This window comes from Phytophthora ramorum (assembly GCF_020800215.1).
Source record: "Phytophthora ramorum isolate Pr-102 chromosome Unknown Phyram_PR-102_s0005, whole genome shotgun sequence".
Taxonomy (NCBI): Eukaryota; Oomycota; class Peronosporomycetes; order Peronosporales; family Peronosporaceae; genus Phytophthora; species Phytophthora ramorum.
The window spans coordinates 603,082-616,591 of record NW_027150651.1 but is presented as its reverse complement, the minus strand read 5'-3'; the positions used below and the strand labels follow the sequence as shown (position 1 = coordinate 616,591).

General features: G+C 55.2%; 6 protein-coding genes across 6 annotated transcripts; 3 read left to right on the top strand and 3 right to left on the bottom strand.

The window, feature by feature from the left end:
* Nucleotides 1-283: 283 nt before the first annotated feature.
* Nucleotides 284-3,879, bottom strand: KRP23_5870 (Ras GTPase-activating protein 1; the record flags this gene model as incomplete). The annotated part of the gene is made up of 6 exons (XM_067890989.1): nucleotides 284-653; nucleotides 733-1,025; nucleotides 1,100-1,894; nucleotides 1,965-2,098; nucleotides 2,166-2,226; nucleotides 2,296-3,879. The coding sequence occupies 6 exons, from the start codon at nucleotides 3,877-3,879 to the stop codon at nucleotides 284-286; spliced, it is 3,237 nt and encodes a 1,078-aa protein (XP_067745388.1).
* Nucleotides 3,880-5,279: 1,400 nt separating this feature from the next.
* On the top strand, nucleotides 5,280-6,431 carry KRP23_5869 (RGG repeats nuclear RNA binding protein A; the record flags this gene model as incomplete). The annotated part of the gene is made up of 2 exons (XM_067890987.1): nucleotides 5,280-5,282; nucleotides 5,586-6,431. The coding sequence occupies 2 exons, from the start codon at nucleotides 5,280-5,282 to the stop codon at nucleotides 6,429-6,431; spliced, it is 849 nt and encodes a 282-aa protein (XP_067745387.1).
* A 445-nt stretch (nucleotides 6,432-6,876) lies between these two features.
* KRP23_5868 (Phosphatidylinositol 4-phosphate 5-kinase 6) lies at nucleotides 6,877-8,251 on the bottom strand (the record flags this gene model as incomplete). Its single annotated transcript, XM_067890986.1, has 4 exons — nucleotides 6,877-7,541; nucleotides 7,615-7,663; nucleotides 7,727-7,859; nucleotides 7,929-8,251. 4 exons carry the CDS (start codon nucleotides 8,249-8,251, stop codon nucleotides 6,877-6,879), a joined length of 1,170 nt encoding a protein of 389 aa, XP_067745386.1.
* A 161-nt stretch (nucleotides 8,252-8,412) lies between these two features.
* On the top strand, nucleotides 8,413-9,693 carry KRP23_5867 (uncharacterized protein; the record flags this gene model as incomplete). The annotated part of the gene is made up of 6 exons (XM_067890985.1): nucleotides 8,413-8,640; nucleotides 8,763-8,843; nucleotides 8,912-8,991; nucleotides 9,077-9,253; nucleotides 9,363-9,468; nucleotides 9,571-9,693. 6 exons carry the CDS (start codon nucleotides 8,413-8,415, stop codon nucleotides 9,691-9,693), a joined length of 795 nt encoding a protein of 264 aa, XP_067745385.1.
* Nucleotides 9,694-10,075: 382 nt separating this feature from the next.
* Nucleotides 10,076-10,840, bottom strand: KRP23_5866 (uncharacterized protein; the record flags this gene model as incomplete). Its single annotated transcript, XM_067890984.1, has 1 exon — nucleotides 10,076-10,840. The coding sequence occupies one exon, from the start codon at nucleotides 10,838-10,840 to the stop codon at nucleotides 10,076-10,078; it is 765 nt and encodes a 254-aa protein (XP_067745384.1).
* A 153-nt stretch (nucleotides 10,841-10,993) lies between these two features.
* Nucleotides 10,994-13,385, top strand: KRP23_5865 (Cell division cycle protein 27-like protein A; the record flags this gene model as incomplete). The annotated part of the gene is made up of 5 exons (XM_067890983.1): nucleotides 10,994-11,086; nucleotides 11,206-11,513; nucleotides 11,605-12,139; nucleotides 12,211-12,708; nucleotides 12,783-13,385. 5 exons carry the CDS (start codon nucleotides 10,994-10,996, stop codon nucleotides 13,383-13,385), a joined length of 2,037 nt encoding a protein of 678 aa, XP_067745383.1.
* Between the last annotated feature and the right edge of the window lie 125 nt (nucleotides 13,386-13,510).

Below are 13,510 nucleotides of genomic sequence, written 5' to 3'. Positions count from 1 at the left end.
ATTATCAAAAGACTTCTATTGAAAAAAAAACACGTATCAGCAAATAGAAGACCACTTATCATCGCATTGCATTCCTGGTTGTGTACAGATAGCACAAATGCTTGATTGTTACTACTGTAGTGGTGGATACGCTACGAAACACATACGTCGTACATGTACTTCGCTGAAGTACAGTAGGTAAATACACACATAGATTCCATCAGTAGCGTCAGGGCTCTAAGTGCCAGTAGGTAGCAACAGTTTGGCGTCGAGAGCTCAACGATCTATCCATGGATAGCGCGAATCACTGGTCGGACTGTTTCCTGGGCTTTTTTCCGAAGCCGAGGAACTTCATGTTGGCGCTCAACTTTTTCGACAACGAGTTTTTCTGCAGTGGATCAGCGCTGGTCAGCACAGCTGCCTTGAAGTTCTCGGTCACCTCGAGATCGCAGTCGCAAGCCTCTAGCTTCTTTTCGATCTCGTCTAGGTTCTTCTCCGAGACTGAGCGGATCACTGCCAAATCATCGACAAGCTGCGATGAAGACACGTGGGAGTAGATCTTGCGGCTGTCGGACGCGAAGCACTCGTCGATATCTTGGCTCGGAGACATGGCCAAATTGGCGAAGAGTTGCTGAATTGCTGGCGAATTCTTCTCAATAAATGGATTGAGCACCCTAGACATAAGTCAATACAACATACATGTGTTAGAATGCGGCACCAGTAGCAACATTCATCATGTGACACCGAGCGTACTTGAATTGGGGCTCCCGATCTCCAAACTTTACACCGGTCGCTGTCTTGAACAGCAACTTCGTAACTAGCACGAGCACGCGCCGAGTCTCCGGTGGAGGAAGCTGCTTTGTGAGCCCGTACAAATGCGGGGTAGTGATGGCTGGGCACACAAATCGAAGGAAGAGGAATCCTCCGATCACCGACCGAGTCAGCGTAGACGCGTCTTCAGCCTCAACGCCCTCCTTTGACCCATCAAATCGACTGATGACCTTCGAATTCAGATCGGAGCAAATGTGGAAATACGATGACGGGATCTGCGAGTAAAAACAATAAATTTGGACATTAGAAACTCCTCTTGTACATGCCAACGTCGGAATAAGGTACTTACGCAGTGGGTATTCTTCATGATCGAGTCGATAATGTTCTGGCACGTCTTCATCAGGTTTGCAGCGTTGGAATATGCCTGAGCTTCGTCCTGGAGTGATTCCTCCTTGTGCGGGTTCAACTCCATCTCGGCAATTTTCAACTTAAATATCTGGTGAATGGGATCTGAGAGTGCCACACGGATAAATTTCGACCCGATCGCTTTGCTGTACGTGGAAACGAGTCTGCTCGCATAATCATCTGAGCGGAAAAGTGTAGCCACGTTGATGACTGAAGCCACCTCGATTTCGATTGCCCAGCGAATAAGGTGGCTAAGGCGGTTGCGACTGCCAAACACGCGGAGAAACGGAGCTAGTAACAGCATCTTGTCTTCTCGTCCCGCACTCTGGAGAATAGATGCCACCACAGACATAGTGTCTTCGATTACCAGTGAGGGAAGATCTTTCGGGGTCTGTGGCATTGGTGCCCGTACTGACACCTCAAATTCCCCGTTCAGAAAATCGCGGGCAGATCTTGCATGGGAAAAAAAATTGCGTATCCTTGGGCTTGCACTGGTACTTGAGCCTGTTGCAGGCGAGCCCGTTCGTAAAGCACGCTGGTGATGAGCCTCTTCTAGATCGTCCGTTTCCTTTGATGGATCGGTATCAATTCTTTGCCGAATCTCGGCAATAATCTCATCGCTGATCACGAGCTGGTCAGGCTGACGTGATTTCTCAGGCTGGGATGACACGATGAAGTCTTTCATGACCTGATGAATCGAGTCAAGAAAGCCGCTCGCCTCCAAAAACTGACTGTCAGACTGCAGATTACAATACACATACAGTCAGATTCGAAAGCATGCAACGTAAACAGACTACCGAAAGACGAACCGCATCAAACTCTGACAGGCGTTCAATCTCGCCCTCCTCGTCGTCATCATAGTAAAGATCGTCTTGTGTGATGGAGAAGATGCTATCATTACTGTCGTTCGAGTTGATTTGATTTAGACCAAAATCGGTGACATCTGCAGATGTAAAAAGAAAAAGGAGTTAGAAATCCACTGGAGAATATTTAAGAGCTTCTAGGCGCACCTGAAAAGGAAGTCTGGGATTCGAGGAGCGATGAGGAGCTTGAGGTGCTTTTCAACGGAGTCTGAAACATAGTAACAAAGCGTGAGTTGGATGTGGACGAACTGTAAATGATAAGATGTGACCACCTTACCTTCAATGACTTAGGGTCTACCCGGAAGGAAGACTGCAGATTGCGCGCAATTTCGGCGAGCTCCATCGCCTGTTGCTGTAAAAAGTCATTTCCAGCGCCGCAACTCGAGTCGAAAATGCCTGCACCAGTGTGTGAGCCCTTAAAACTGGAGGTGAGGGAGCCATCTTCACTGCTTTCACGTGTCGATGACGAGTCTGTGAGGTCATCTTTATTCAGGTTGCGCGCCATTTCTGCCAATTCAGCTGCTTGCTGTTGGATGGATTCGTTCTCTGCAGCGTCATTGAAGTTAGCTGAAGTCGCACTCAACGGATATGTTAGCGACTCTGCAGAAACAGGGCTCGTCTTTTGAGTCGCAGGCGCTGCCACAGCCTCTTGCTTAGGGAGTATGGATACTGGCATACATTCCTGGTGAGGAGATGCTGGCTGCTCGTGTCCTGCTTCGGTTTGATCCACTCCATTGTACTGCTCGTCTTCATGGGGCGAAGGGACCCCCGCGGACTCAACCACCAGGCTCACATTTTGGATATGTTCCCTCCCGTCTTCTCGGCTTATATCACCCTGCGCAGCATCGATACCTTCTACCCCGTCCTCGTGTTCATCTCCAGGTACTTCGTCATCTTCTGAAAGCACATCAGAAACGGCCGAGCCGCGAGACAACTTGGATATTTCCATCGCAGCGTCGTCCAGCATGGCATCCAAATCCAACTCTTCTCCATCAGCATCGCCTTCCTTTCCATGACACTCCTTGTCCCCGTCATTTTCTGCTCGTGCCTCCAACTCGTCACTTCCTTTACGTCCCTGGCGTTCATTCCGTCCTCGATTTTTCACTTCCTTATCTGGCGCTTCAAACACCTCCAGACATTTCTGAAGCTCCTCAATCTCGTGCCTCTGCTTTTCCACCATCCGCAGAGCATCGCGCAGCATCTCCGACGTCTCCGAGTCGTCTTCACTGGCTCGTTTCCGCCGTCGCGAGAGATGATGTCTTGGCGACTGCAAGATCACCATCGACGAAGCAGACGTCGACGACGCCGAGCTGGAGGACCTTGACAGTCTCCTGGCTAGAGCGAGCGCCGCCTTGCCGTCCATACTGTTCTTCCTTGTGGCCTCCACATTGCCCGCAGCTTGGCGCAGCTGCTCGATCCATTCCATCCGCGCCTCGTGGGACGGCGCGCGGAAGAGCAGCACGCGACCACTGCAGGACGTGACTTTCCAGCACGGGCCGCAGTCGTCCCCGCAGTTGGCCGCGTCTCCGTGGCGGAAGATGCGGTCCACGGCCTTGATATCGGCGTCCACGAGCGGCACAACGGCGCGCGGCCAGTCGCCCAGGTGGGCGTAGTAGTAGAGCGCGTGCGCGTGGATGCCTACGAAGAAGGGCTCCCACGGCGACTCGAAGCGCCGGCCTTTCTTGTGCAAAATGCGCAGCGTCGTGCGCTGCTCCAGCTCCAGCCCCGTGAGCAGCAGCTCCGGGCACTTGACGAGCTCCGGTCGCGGCGAGGAGCTCGGGGTCTCTTCCTCCTCGATGGGGATCTGCACCGTGAGCCGCGAGACGCGGCTGCCGCTCGGGTCGAACACCGACGAGCGCATGATGAGGGAGTGCGTGCGTCGAGCGCCAAGTGATGGCGTCTTCGATGCCTCACGCCGGAGAGGAATGGCAGAGTGAGGAAGGGCAACGGCATGTCCGGTGAATAGGGCGGCGAACCGGTGCAGTGGGCAGACGGGGCGAGGGGTAATGCACCCCGAATTAGGAGTCCGACACCCGCATTTAGATATGAACGCCCGGCTCTGCGCTGGAGTCGTCGGTTCGTATCAGACACAGCAGGGCAACATGGCGAAAGAGAGACGACGACGAGCTGCCTGCCCGCGGCATTTGCTTGCCTGGAAATCGTCGGCAGAGCTGCTGCTCCGCGCGGGATAGAATTGCGGAGGTTTGCTTGTCGAGCGGTTCCCTAGATGCGAGCAGATCACCGCGTAGGTTGAAATATCGCGCTCGTAGTCGCTGGCTTGTCCTCGCGGCGTCGGCGTTCCAATGCGGGCGGCCATAGAAGCCCCGGCGTCTTCGCCGACGCTTTACTGCGAAGCCCACAACTCGGTCGTGGGCCACAATCACGAGCAGCGTCGCCGCCGTCGCTGACTCTCCGGCTTTTTTATTTGAGCTCGTTCAGCCCGATCTTTTGGGCGTGCGTCACGTACTGCGGGGGGAAACAAGTACCAGTACTTATCTATACAAGTCTTCGCGGTGCGAGTCGCATCTCGTGCCTCACGCATTTCAGCGAGGCGGCCTTTCACATCCCAAGCATTTCGCGAGCCTTTCCAACGCAGCCTCGAAAAAAACTTGGACGAAAGCCAGCCAGCCAGTGCAACGGAGCTCCTTGCCTGTCAGGTTCAGTAGAGGAGGATGCCGCGTTTTGATATTCGCCAAGCGAGTCTCGGTGGAGTCCTCAACAAACTCGGCTGGGCGGTGATTACCAGCAAAAAGCACCCGTCGAACGACTCAATGCATCAATCAACGGCAGCGGCCTCGATCTCTACTGAGCTACTCTCTCCACAGAGAGCGTGACGCCATTCCATCCAGCACAAACAGCCTCATGGGTAGCAGCTGCAGCCAGCGAAATGCAAGGCATCAAGGCCTCCAGCTATTCATCGAGCCAAGTGCTCGACTGCTCGTCTACAAGACGTAGCACGAGAAGTTGCTGCGAAATTGATTCAGCCAATGGGGTGCGTGCATTCGAATTTTGACCAATCGCCAAAACTGCGTAAATTTCTGTGCGCACTTTGTCTCGTACTGCGAGCGCGGTCCGGTTCGGCGATGCGGTTCGAGAATCGGGCATACAATCAGCAAGTGCTTTGCGGGACCGGTCCCAAGATGAAGCGGAAATGCTGTGCGATTTATTTTCTGTGGCCTCCGAGCGCTTGGCTACCAGAGCTCGTCCATTCGGCCCTTTGCCCAGATCAGCAGCATCTTACTCCCGTCTCGCCCGGCAGCCATGGTACGTTTCTCACGAGCCTCTTCTCGAGATGGCTGCAGCCCTGCGCGACACGACGCGACGCGGGGGAACCGGGCGACTAAAAGGGGAGACGGCGGACAGCCCGCCAGCTGCAGCGTCCAGGTGGAAATCAGTGCGATCTTTAGCCCGTGTGGACGCTCGCAATGACGGCGCCTTCCCACTGTCCCCTGTCTTCACGGAGATCCTCCTAGTCGCTCCTCCCCGCTGTCCTGCGTGTTCTGTGGCTGCGTTGATTCACATGATACAGACAGACGATTGACTGGATGGTTGGCGCTGTGTGCACAGGCCAGCAAGTACCAGAACATCTTCGCCGCCCTCGACTCGGATGACGAGGACACGCCTCGCGTGAACAAGAAGGCCACGCCTCCCCCGTCGGCCCCCGTCGCTCTGAACAAGCCCGCCGCTGGAAACAAGAAGACTGCCAACAAGTCGGCCCCCGTCGGCGACAAGAAGGAGTCGCGTGGACCGCGTGAGGGTGGCCGTGCCCCGCGTGAGCGCGGCGAGCGTGGCGAGCGTGGTGGCCGTGGCAACCGTGGACCTCGTCGCGAGTTTGAGCGTCGCAGCGGCACAGGCCGTGGAAAGGAGACCAGCAAGCAGGGCGGTGGTGCCCGCAACTGGGGCAACAAGGCTGATCCCGCCGAGCAGTTGGCTGAGGCCGCTGCCCAGGACAGCGCCAAGCCCGCCTCGGATGAGGAGGCCACTGAGGAGGTCGCCGCCGTGGAAGAGGAAGAGGAGGAGGTGCAGCTCACCCTCGACGAGTACCTTGCCAAGCAGAAGGAGTCGCGCTCGGGCGACCTCTTCGCTGACGTGGAGGTGCGCCAGGTGGCCAACGAGTTCTCGAGCGCCGTGCAGATCACCAAGGACGGCAAGACCCCGGACTTCATGGACTCGCAGTACGAGAAGGTCTACAGCAAGAAGACCTCTGGCCGCAAGAAACAGCTCATCACCGACGTGGGCTTCCGCACGGAGAAGCCGGAGCGCTTTACGCGCGAATTCGACTCGTCGCGTGGCGGCCGTGGTCGTGGCGGCCGTGGTGGTGCTCGTGGCAACGGCCGCACCGGTGGCCGTGGCGGCCGTGGCTCCAACGTCCCGAACGTGACGGACATGAGCGCCTTCCCCAGCCTCGGCTAGGGATCGCATCGCGACCAACCGGAATCGCGCGCCCTTGAGCGCCAGCGACATGATGAGTGAGATCTTCCACAAGAGGGCTTCTCGAGGACTGGTTTGGCTATCTCTTTTTCTCCTTTTCCCCCGACGAAAGATCCACCGGATAGGGCCTCTGCGCGGCTGGTGTCTGCCTGACTGTGTGTACCCTCCTGCAGGCAGCCAGCCGTCGTGCGGAAAGTTAGAGAAATTTTTGTTAGCGTGAACTCGGTCTTCTCCTTGGTATGTCTATTATTCAATGCAGCAGGCTGGGCTTTATGCGAACGAAAATACCGTTTTATCATCCGTGGCCTTTGTTTTACTTTGTTGTTGTTGTTGCGCGTATCTTCACGAACACGTTGCCGCTTATCTGCAGGACGTTACAGTGACTGATGTTCAGCAATACGACGTGCCTTGACGCTGTCTGGTAGTACTACGATGGTGCCGTGAGCCGCCCAATAAAAAGGTGTTTGCCGTTGGTTGTCAGTTTCCCACGCTTGAACACCCCAGCCTCACACGGGGGTCGTGCTTCCACGATGAGCTCGCTTCCTTCGTCATCTTCATCATGTTCCCGAGAGAAAATGCCGCGGCCGGAGGGAAACCCATGAATCCACGTACCAATGAACTTCCGTCCGTCAGGGGAAGACCACAATCCATAGCCGTGGACCTCGCCCATGTACCATTCGCCGTCGTAGACTTCCCCCGAGGCAAACGTCAGCGCGCCAAACCCATTTCGCTCGCCAGCTTTATACTCGCCAGCGTACACGCTCCCGCACTGGAAATGGTGCACGCCCTGACCGCTCAGCTCCCCGTTATTCCACATGCCGTGCAGGGAGCCTCCTGAAAAAATGTACACACCTTTGCCATGCATTAACCCTTGGTGCCACGTGCCTTCGTGCGAGTCTCCACCCACCCACTCATACTTGCCAAACCCTTCGCGCTCACCCTTCACAAAGTACCCCTCGTACTTGTCCCCCGAGCTGAACACCTTGGTTCCCCACCCGCTCACCTGGTTGTGTCTCCAAGTGCCGTCAACCATTTCACCTGAGGACAGGAGCTTTTTGCCTTTGCCATGCATATCCCCCTTCTTCCACTCGCCTAAACGAGCAGCACAGCGCACACACGGCTCAAAGGGTGGACACACGGACATGGTGTAGATTTTCCTTCTCACCACGATAGCTGTCTCCATTCTTCCAGAAGAAGGTGCCGTTTCCATGCATCTACCATAAGTCTCCCATCAGCACCCGAATAAAAGTGAGCAAGTACTAAAACCTTTTAAGTACCTTGCCTACTCGCCAATTGCCGACGTACTTGTCCCCATTAGCCCACAGGTACGTCCCAGTTCCGTGGCGGTGGTTCTTCCGATACATGCCTTCATGGCAGTCTCCAGTACCTGCAAAGGTTTGCATGCCGAACCTGCACCAAAGGCCAACAAAACATTATTAGCAGACCAACGCGTTGTCCACCCGTCAGTGACGCTCGCACCCTTCGAAGTCTCCGTGCACCCAGCCACCTTCAAAAATGTGCCCGGATCTCAATATGTGGACACCAGTGCCGTGTCGCCTCTCCTCGTCATCTACGCTGCCTTCGTAGCGACTGCCGTCCGCGTACTGGACCACGACGGCCCCTCGCGGCTTCTTCCGGCGGATCGAGAGAATCTCCGCGTTGCGATCGCCCGAGGAGGCAGCAGACGCGTCGTCCGCCTCGAACTGCGGCGTTGGTTCCTGCTTCTGCACGCGCCCGGCGGCTGTCGGGTCGGCTCGGTACGCACCGAAGCGGGACCCGCGGCGTCGACCCCGGTTCCCCATCGGCAGTCGCGGATCAAAAGCAGCAGTGCGCAATGTGTTCGATCCGTCGCTGTACTACACTGTGAGTGATGGTCTCTGACCAATTTGATCCAAATACAGGACTAAATACGGATACTGAAATCAAGTCGCGACCGACGGACTTGATCCGCCACCTTATCAATATGTTTGTGGCACTCCGCGCGTTCCTGGCGCTCGTGTGGTGGCACCTGTGCCACTTCCTAGCCTACAACCTGCACGTACGCGGCCTCAAACCGTCCAGCCAGTTCTTCCACAAGGTCGTGATCATTGGCGACGACTTTGCAGCAGGCATCGGAGACTACGTCACGATTGGCGGCGCTGGCGGCGGCATTGCCGAATACCTAAAGAAGGTCGTCTCGCATGACGACAAGGCAAGTGAAGCGCTAACGTCGAGATAAACTGCTGTAATTGCAGCGCCACGATGGCCCTTGTTAGGTCACTTTGCAGCGTGCTCGCAAGCTTACTCACAAGATACTTTCTGTGCTAACCGCAGGTTCGTCACAACTGGGTCATCGTCAACGCCGGGGTACCTGGAACCACAACGGCCGACTGGCTCATGTCATCGCCGAAGAAGGTGCATCGATAGTAGCTATCGGAGACTTGTGGCCTGACTGACAAAACGAAATGCTGCACACGAGTTAGTACTTCAAGAACGTCTTTACCTCGAGAGCCATGGCGGACGCGTCAATCGTGATCATCGTTCTCGGATCTGTGGAGATCAAGTGAGAAGCGTGGAGGCGCTATTGCATTGCGCAGCGAAGCGCCATTTTTCTAACATTATTGTGGTTGCTGCTGGCACCTGGATAGAAACCCAGCTGCCGCTGGACACGAGATGAAGCGCCACCTCATGGAGATCTGTGATACTTTGCGTAAGAAGGGCAAGCAGGTGTGCCTGGCCACTGTTGCGAGCCCCGACCCAACTGCTGATGAAACGGACACCGCCAGCTCGACCCTCAACACGGCACTGGAGCAATTTTGCAAGAGGTACGGCGAGGTTCGAATCCATCGACTTACTCTCGCGAGCAGGGATGAGCAAGTGTGGTTGCTAGGAAGTGGTCAACTAACTCTCACGCATATGTGATGGATTGGACAGCACATCAACGGAAGAGACGCCCGTTATCCTGGGCCCACGCCTTGACACGTATGCATTCCGTCGCGAAAGCGCGCTTTCGTTCGACAAGTACCACTTCAACTCTCAGGTACGATAGCTTGCAGCAAGCCTTCAACCTGTAGTCATTCCATTCCAAGCTGCCGTTCTAAAGCGAGATCTCACTCACCACCCGCCTCTCTGCACCTCGTAGTCGTACCGACAGCTAGCTCGCAACACGGCGGATTTCTTGGTCCCCATGATGACGGCACAGGAATGGACTACTTGGAAGGAGCAGCTCAGCCATGTCACCTACGACAAGGCCTTGTACGATTAGAACTTTCGTCATGCACGCCGTTCCGTTGCCGACTCGTTTATCGGCTCTGCAAAATATGCCATACGCCAGCAGACAGCTTCGGAGGTATCCGCGCTTGCATCCTCCTAGCTGGAGCCAACTGGCTGACTGGCTGACTGCTTGCGCTCGCGTCCGTCCACCATCCAGAAAAGATAAACATTAACACCACAGGAAACACGCGGGCTTTCTTTTTCTTTCGTTTTGGGTATTGCCTGGTCTCGCCGCCTTCGCTCTCGCGAAGTTTATGTGAGCTTCTTGTTCGCTTCACACGCGGCCTTCTCAATGTGTGCATCTCCATCGCTTCCATGCCATTGATCTACATGTCCACGTCTGTCGTCAATGACTACAACTCGTCATCTCCTTCTCAAGACTCCATAGCAGCGTCCGGGGCCGGCTCGCCCTCCGTCTTGGTGGTGGTGGCGGTGGCTTGCGTCGGCTTGGCAGCCCAGTAGTCCTCCATCTGACGGTCCAATTGGGCAGCCTTGGGGTCGGGGCCCTTGCCGGCTTCGTGCCAGTACTCGTCCATTTCCATGTCGAGGTCTTCTCCGCTCTGAGGCTTGGCGTCTCCGCGTCCACCACGGCCTCCACGTCCGCCTCGACCACCTCGACCACCTCCACGGCCTCCACGGCCGCCTCGGCCACCTCGACCACCTCCACGACCCGCGCCCCTTCCTCCGTTCTGCTGGGGAGTCGCATTCTTGTTCTTCAGGCTGTTCTTGGGCTTGGTCTCCTGGGGCGGGAGGCCCTTCCTGTGCTTGCTCACGACCTGCTGGCGCTTGTTGCGGTTGTTTTGGGCGACCTGCTGCAGCTTTTTCTGCTGTTGCTGCTGTTGGATTTGCTTCTTGGTGGGGGCGTTGCCCATCTTCTTCTTGCCGACCGCTACACGCAGAACCGGTTGCGTCTTCTTCCGCTGCTGCTGCATCTTAACGACCGTGACCTGGTGCTGCTGCTTTTTCGGCTGCGGCGCCGTCTCCTCCGCCAGGTGCGTGAAGCGACTGGACAGCGGGACGGCTGACACGCCGATCACGCCGCGAGGGCCCTTCTTGCCCGGCTGCGGCTGCTGCTGGTTGTTGTTGATCTTGCGCTGGCCGCGGACGGACGCCCGCGGGGCTCCGGATCGCCGATGCATTCTTGGAGTCTGAGCAGCTCTTTTGCTTTGTGAGCTTTCCATCGGATTCTTTCAGTTGCGTGAAGATTTTATGTTGCGCTTAAAGTTTCACGCACCTTTAACACCGCGCGCAACTTCGGCGAGTAGTTTAAAAAACCGACACCAAGGCTGGCCATGGAGACGGAGCTGGCGACCCAGGTGCAGCGCTATCTGGATGCGTACGTGTACGAGAACGCGCGGTTCCTAGCAGAGAGACTCGTGGCGCAGGTAAACAACCGCTTGGATCGGATTTGAACGCACTGAAAGCTGCGATGCTGCTGTTTTAAACGCAATAAGTATCTACGTCATTTTAACACTTTTTGACCATTTATCGCTGTTACACGCAGCGTCCGAGCGAGGAGAACGTTCTGCTGTTAGCCACGTGCTACTACCGCAATGGACAGGCAGCTCGGGCGTCGGCGGTGCTGAGTGGCGCCACACGACCGGATAATCGCTACTTGCTGGCTTGCTGCTGCTTCCAGCAGGGACAACTGGTCGAGGCGGAGAACGCGCTGCTAGGAGGTGAAAACTGCCACGTCGATGATGCAGAGACAGTTGAGAACATACCTGCGGGAGCTGCTGGGTTGTTTCTACTTGGAAAAGTGTGCAGGCGTGGAAACAGGAGACAGCAGGCTGTTGCCTGCTTCGTGAAGAGGTGAGACGATGTTTCGGTTGATTGATTTTGTGGCGAGTTTATTGATCTTTGTGTTTGTGTTTGCGTTGTGTTGTGTTGGCGACGGAGTTAGTTTGGAGGTGGATCCGTTCATGTGGTCGGCGTACGAGCAGCTTTGCGAGCTTGGAGCCAATCTCGAGGCCTCGAGATTTTTCGGCGCAGCAAGCACCGGATCGGCAAATGAAGTGGATTCCGAATTTTCACTTTGCCCGGAGTTTAGCGATGCAAGTGTTAAAGGTGGACATCAATTTGGTGATGAGGAAGGACACTACCGCGAGGACAACAACCCAGAGGATCGATCCACGGACGGAACATTGGGAACACCGGAGACTCCACTTTGTTTTCGCCCTTATACGCCTAAGAGCATTTTGACCTCATCGTTGAGCGCTTCTCGACCTATGGGTTATAAAACACCAATTGTCAACAGCAATAACGGGAAAGGTATGCATACAGCGACAGCCGTGAAGAAGCCGCGAATTGCAGAGGATATTGGTGCTCCTGTACGACACAGGAAGGTTCATCGGCGACCTCTCGCAGACAGTGACGAAAAGAACCGAACCATTGCAAGGCTGTCATTCTCTGCTGCTGGCTTCGACGACTCTCCACTGGTACGGAACCAATCAATATTGTACTTGAATGTAAACGTAGTGGACTGACTCATTATATTTTATCTGCGCAGAATCCGTCGAAATTAGCATTAGGCTCTCCCACATCTCCACTCGTTACCGACAAGACTCCTGGCCCTTTCCATAGAGAAGGATCATCACGTAATGGCCGGGAAGAGTTGCTCCGCCTGCTGAGTTCGTTTGGCTCTATTTATCAAATGTTGAGTGTGTACAAGTGTCTAGAAGCTCTGGAAATGCTGGAACGGCTTCCTGACGCTCAGCGTGCATCCGGTTGGGCACAGCAACAGACTGGTCGAGCACATTTCGAAATGGCGGACTACGTGCGAGCGCACGAGGTGTTCTGTGCTTTGCACAGAGCGGAACCGCATCGGATGGAAGGTCTCGACATGCACTCAACGACATTATGGCATCTTAAGGAGGAGGTGGAACTGTCGTATTTGGCTCAGCAAGCAACAGACTTTGACAAGTTATCGAGCGAGGCCTGGTGTGTTGCTGGCAATTGTTTTAGCCTTCAAAAAGAGCACGACACAGCGTTGGCCTTCTTTCAGCGGGTAAGTTGGTTCGGTTGTATCACGAGAGTTCAAATTGGCATTGCTGACGTATCCTACGGTATGTCTGCTATTAGGCTATTCAACTGGACCCGTCGTTCACATACGCGTACACGCTCTCTGGTCACGAGTACGTCGCAAATGAAGATTTCGAGAAGGCAGTGAATTGCTACCGGCATGCAATTCGTACCGATTCACGGCACTATAATGCGTGGTACGGCCTGGGCGCGATCTACTACCGGCAAGAAAAGTTCGAGTTCGCCGAGTACCATTTCAAGCGTGCGCTCGAGATCAATCCTCGGAGCTCGCTGCTGCACTGCTTCCTAGGTATGGTTCTACACGCCACCCAACGGTGTGACGAAGCCCTGACCACCCTCGCCACCGCCGCCGAGCTCCAGCCATTAAACCCCCAAGCTCGGTTCCAGCGTGCCAATGTCTTGATCACCCAACAGCGATACAAAGATGCTCTCGCAGAACTCCATGTCGTCAAGAACTTTGCGCCGCGCGAATCCTCGGTGCACTTCATGATGGGCAAAGTGGCCAAGAAGCTCGGCCGAACCGAGGAGGCGATGAAGTACTTCACCTTGGCGCTGCACTTCCACCCGAAGGACAATAACCAGATCAAAATCGCCATCGACAAAATCAACGAACCGGACCATGACGACGACGACCGCATGTAGCGAGTCATCGATGCATCTGCAGCGCCAAAGCAGTAGCCTACGATATACTTTGAGGTAGATAACAGCAGCATCAATGAAGCTTTTTCACCGGCCACATAGACATGGCCGTTTTGCTTTTATGTGGC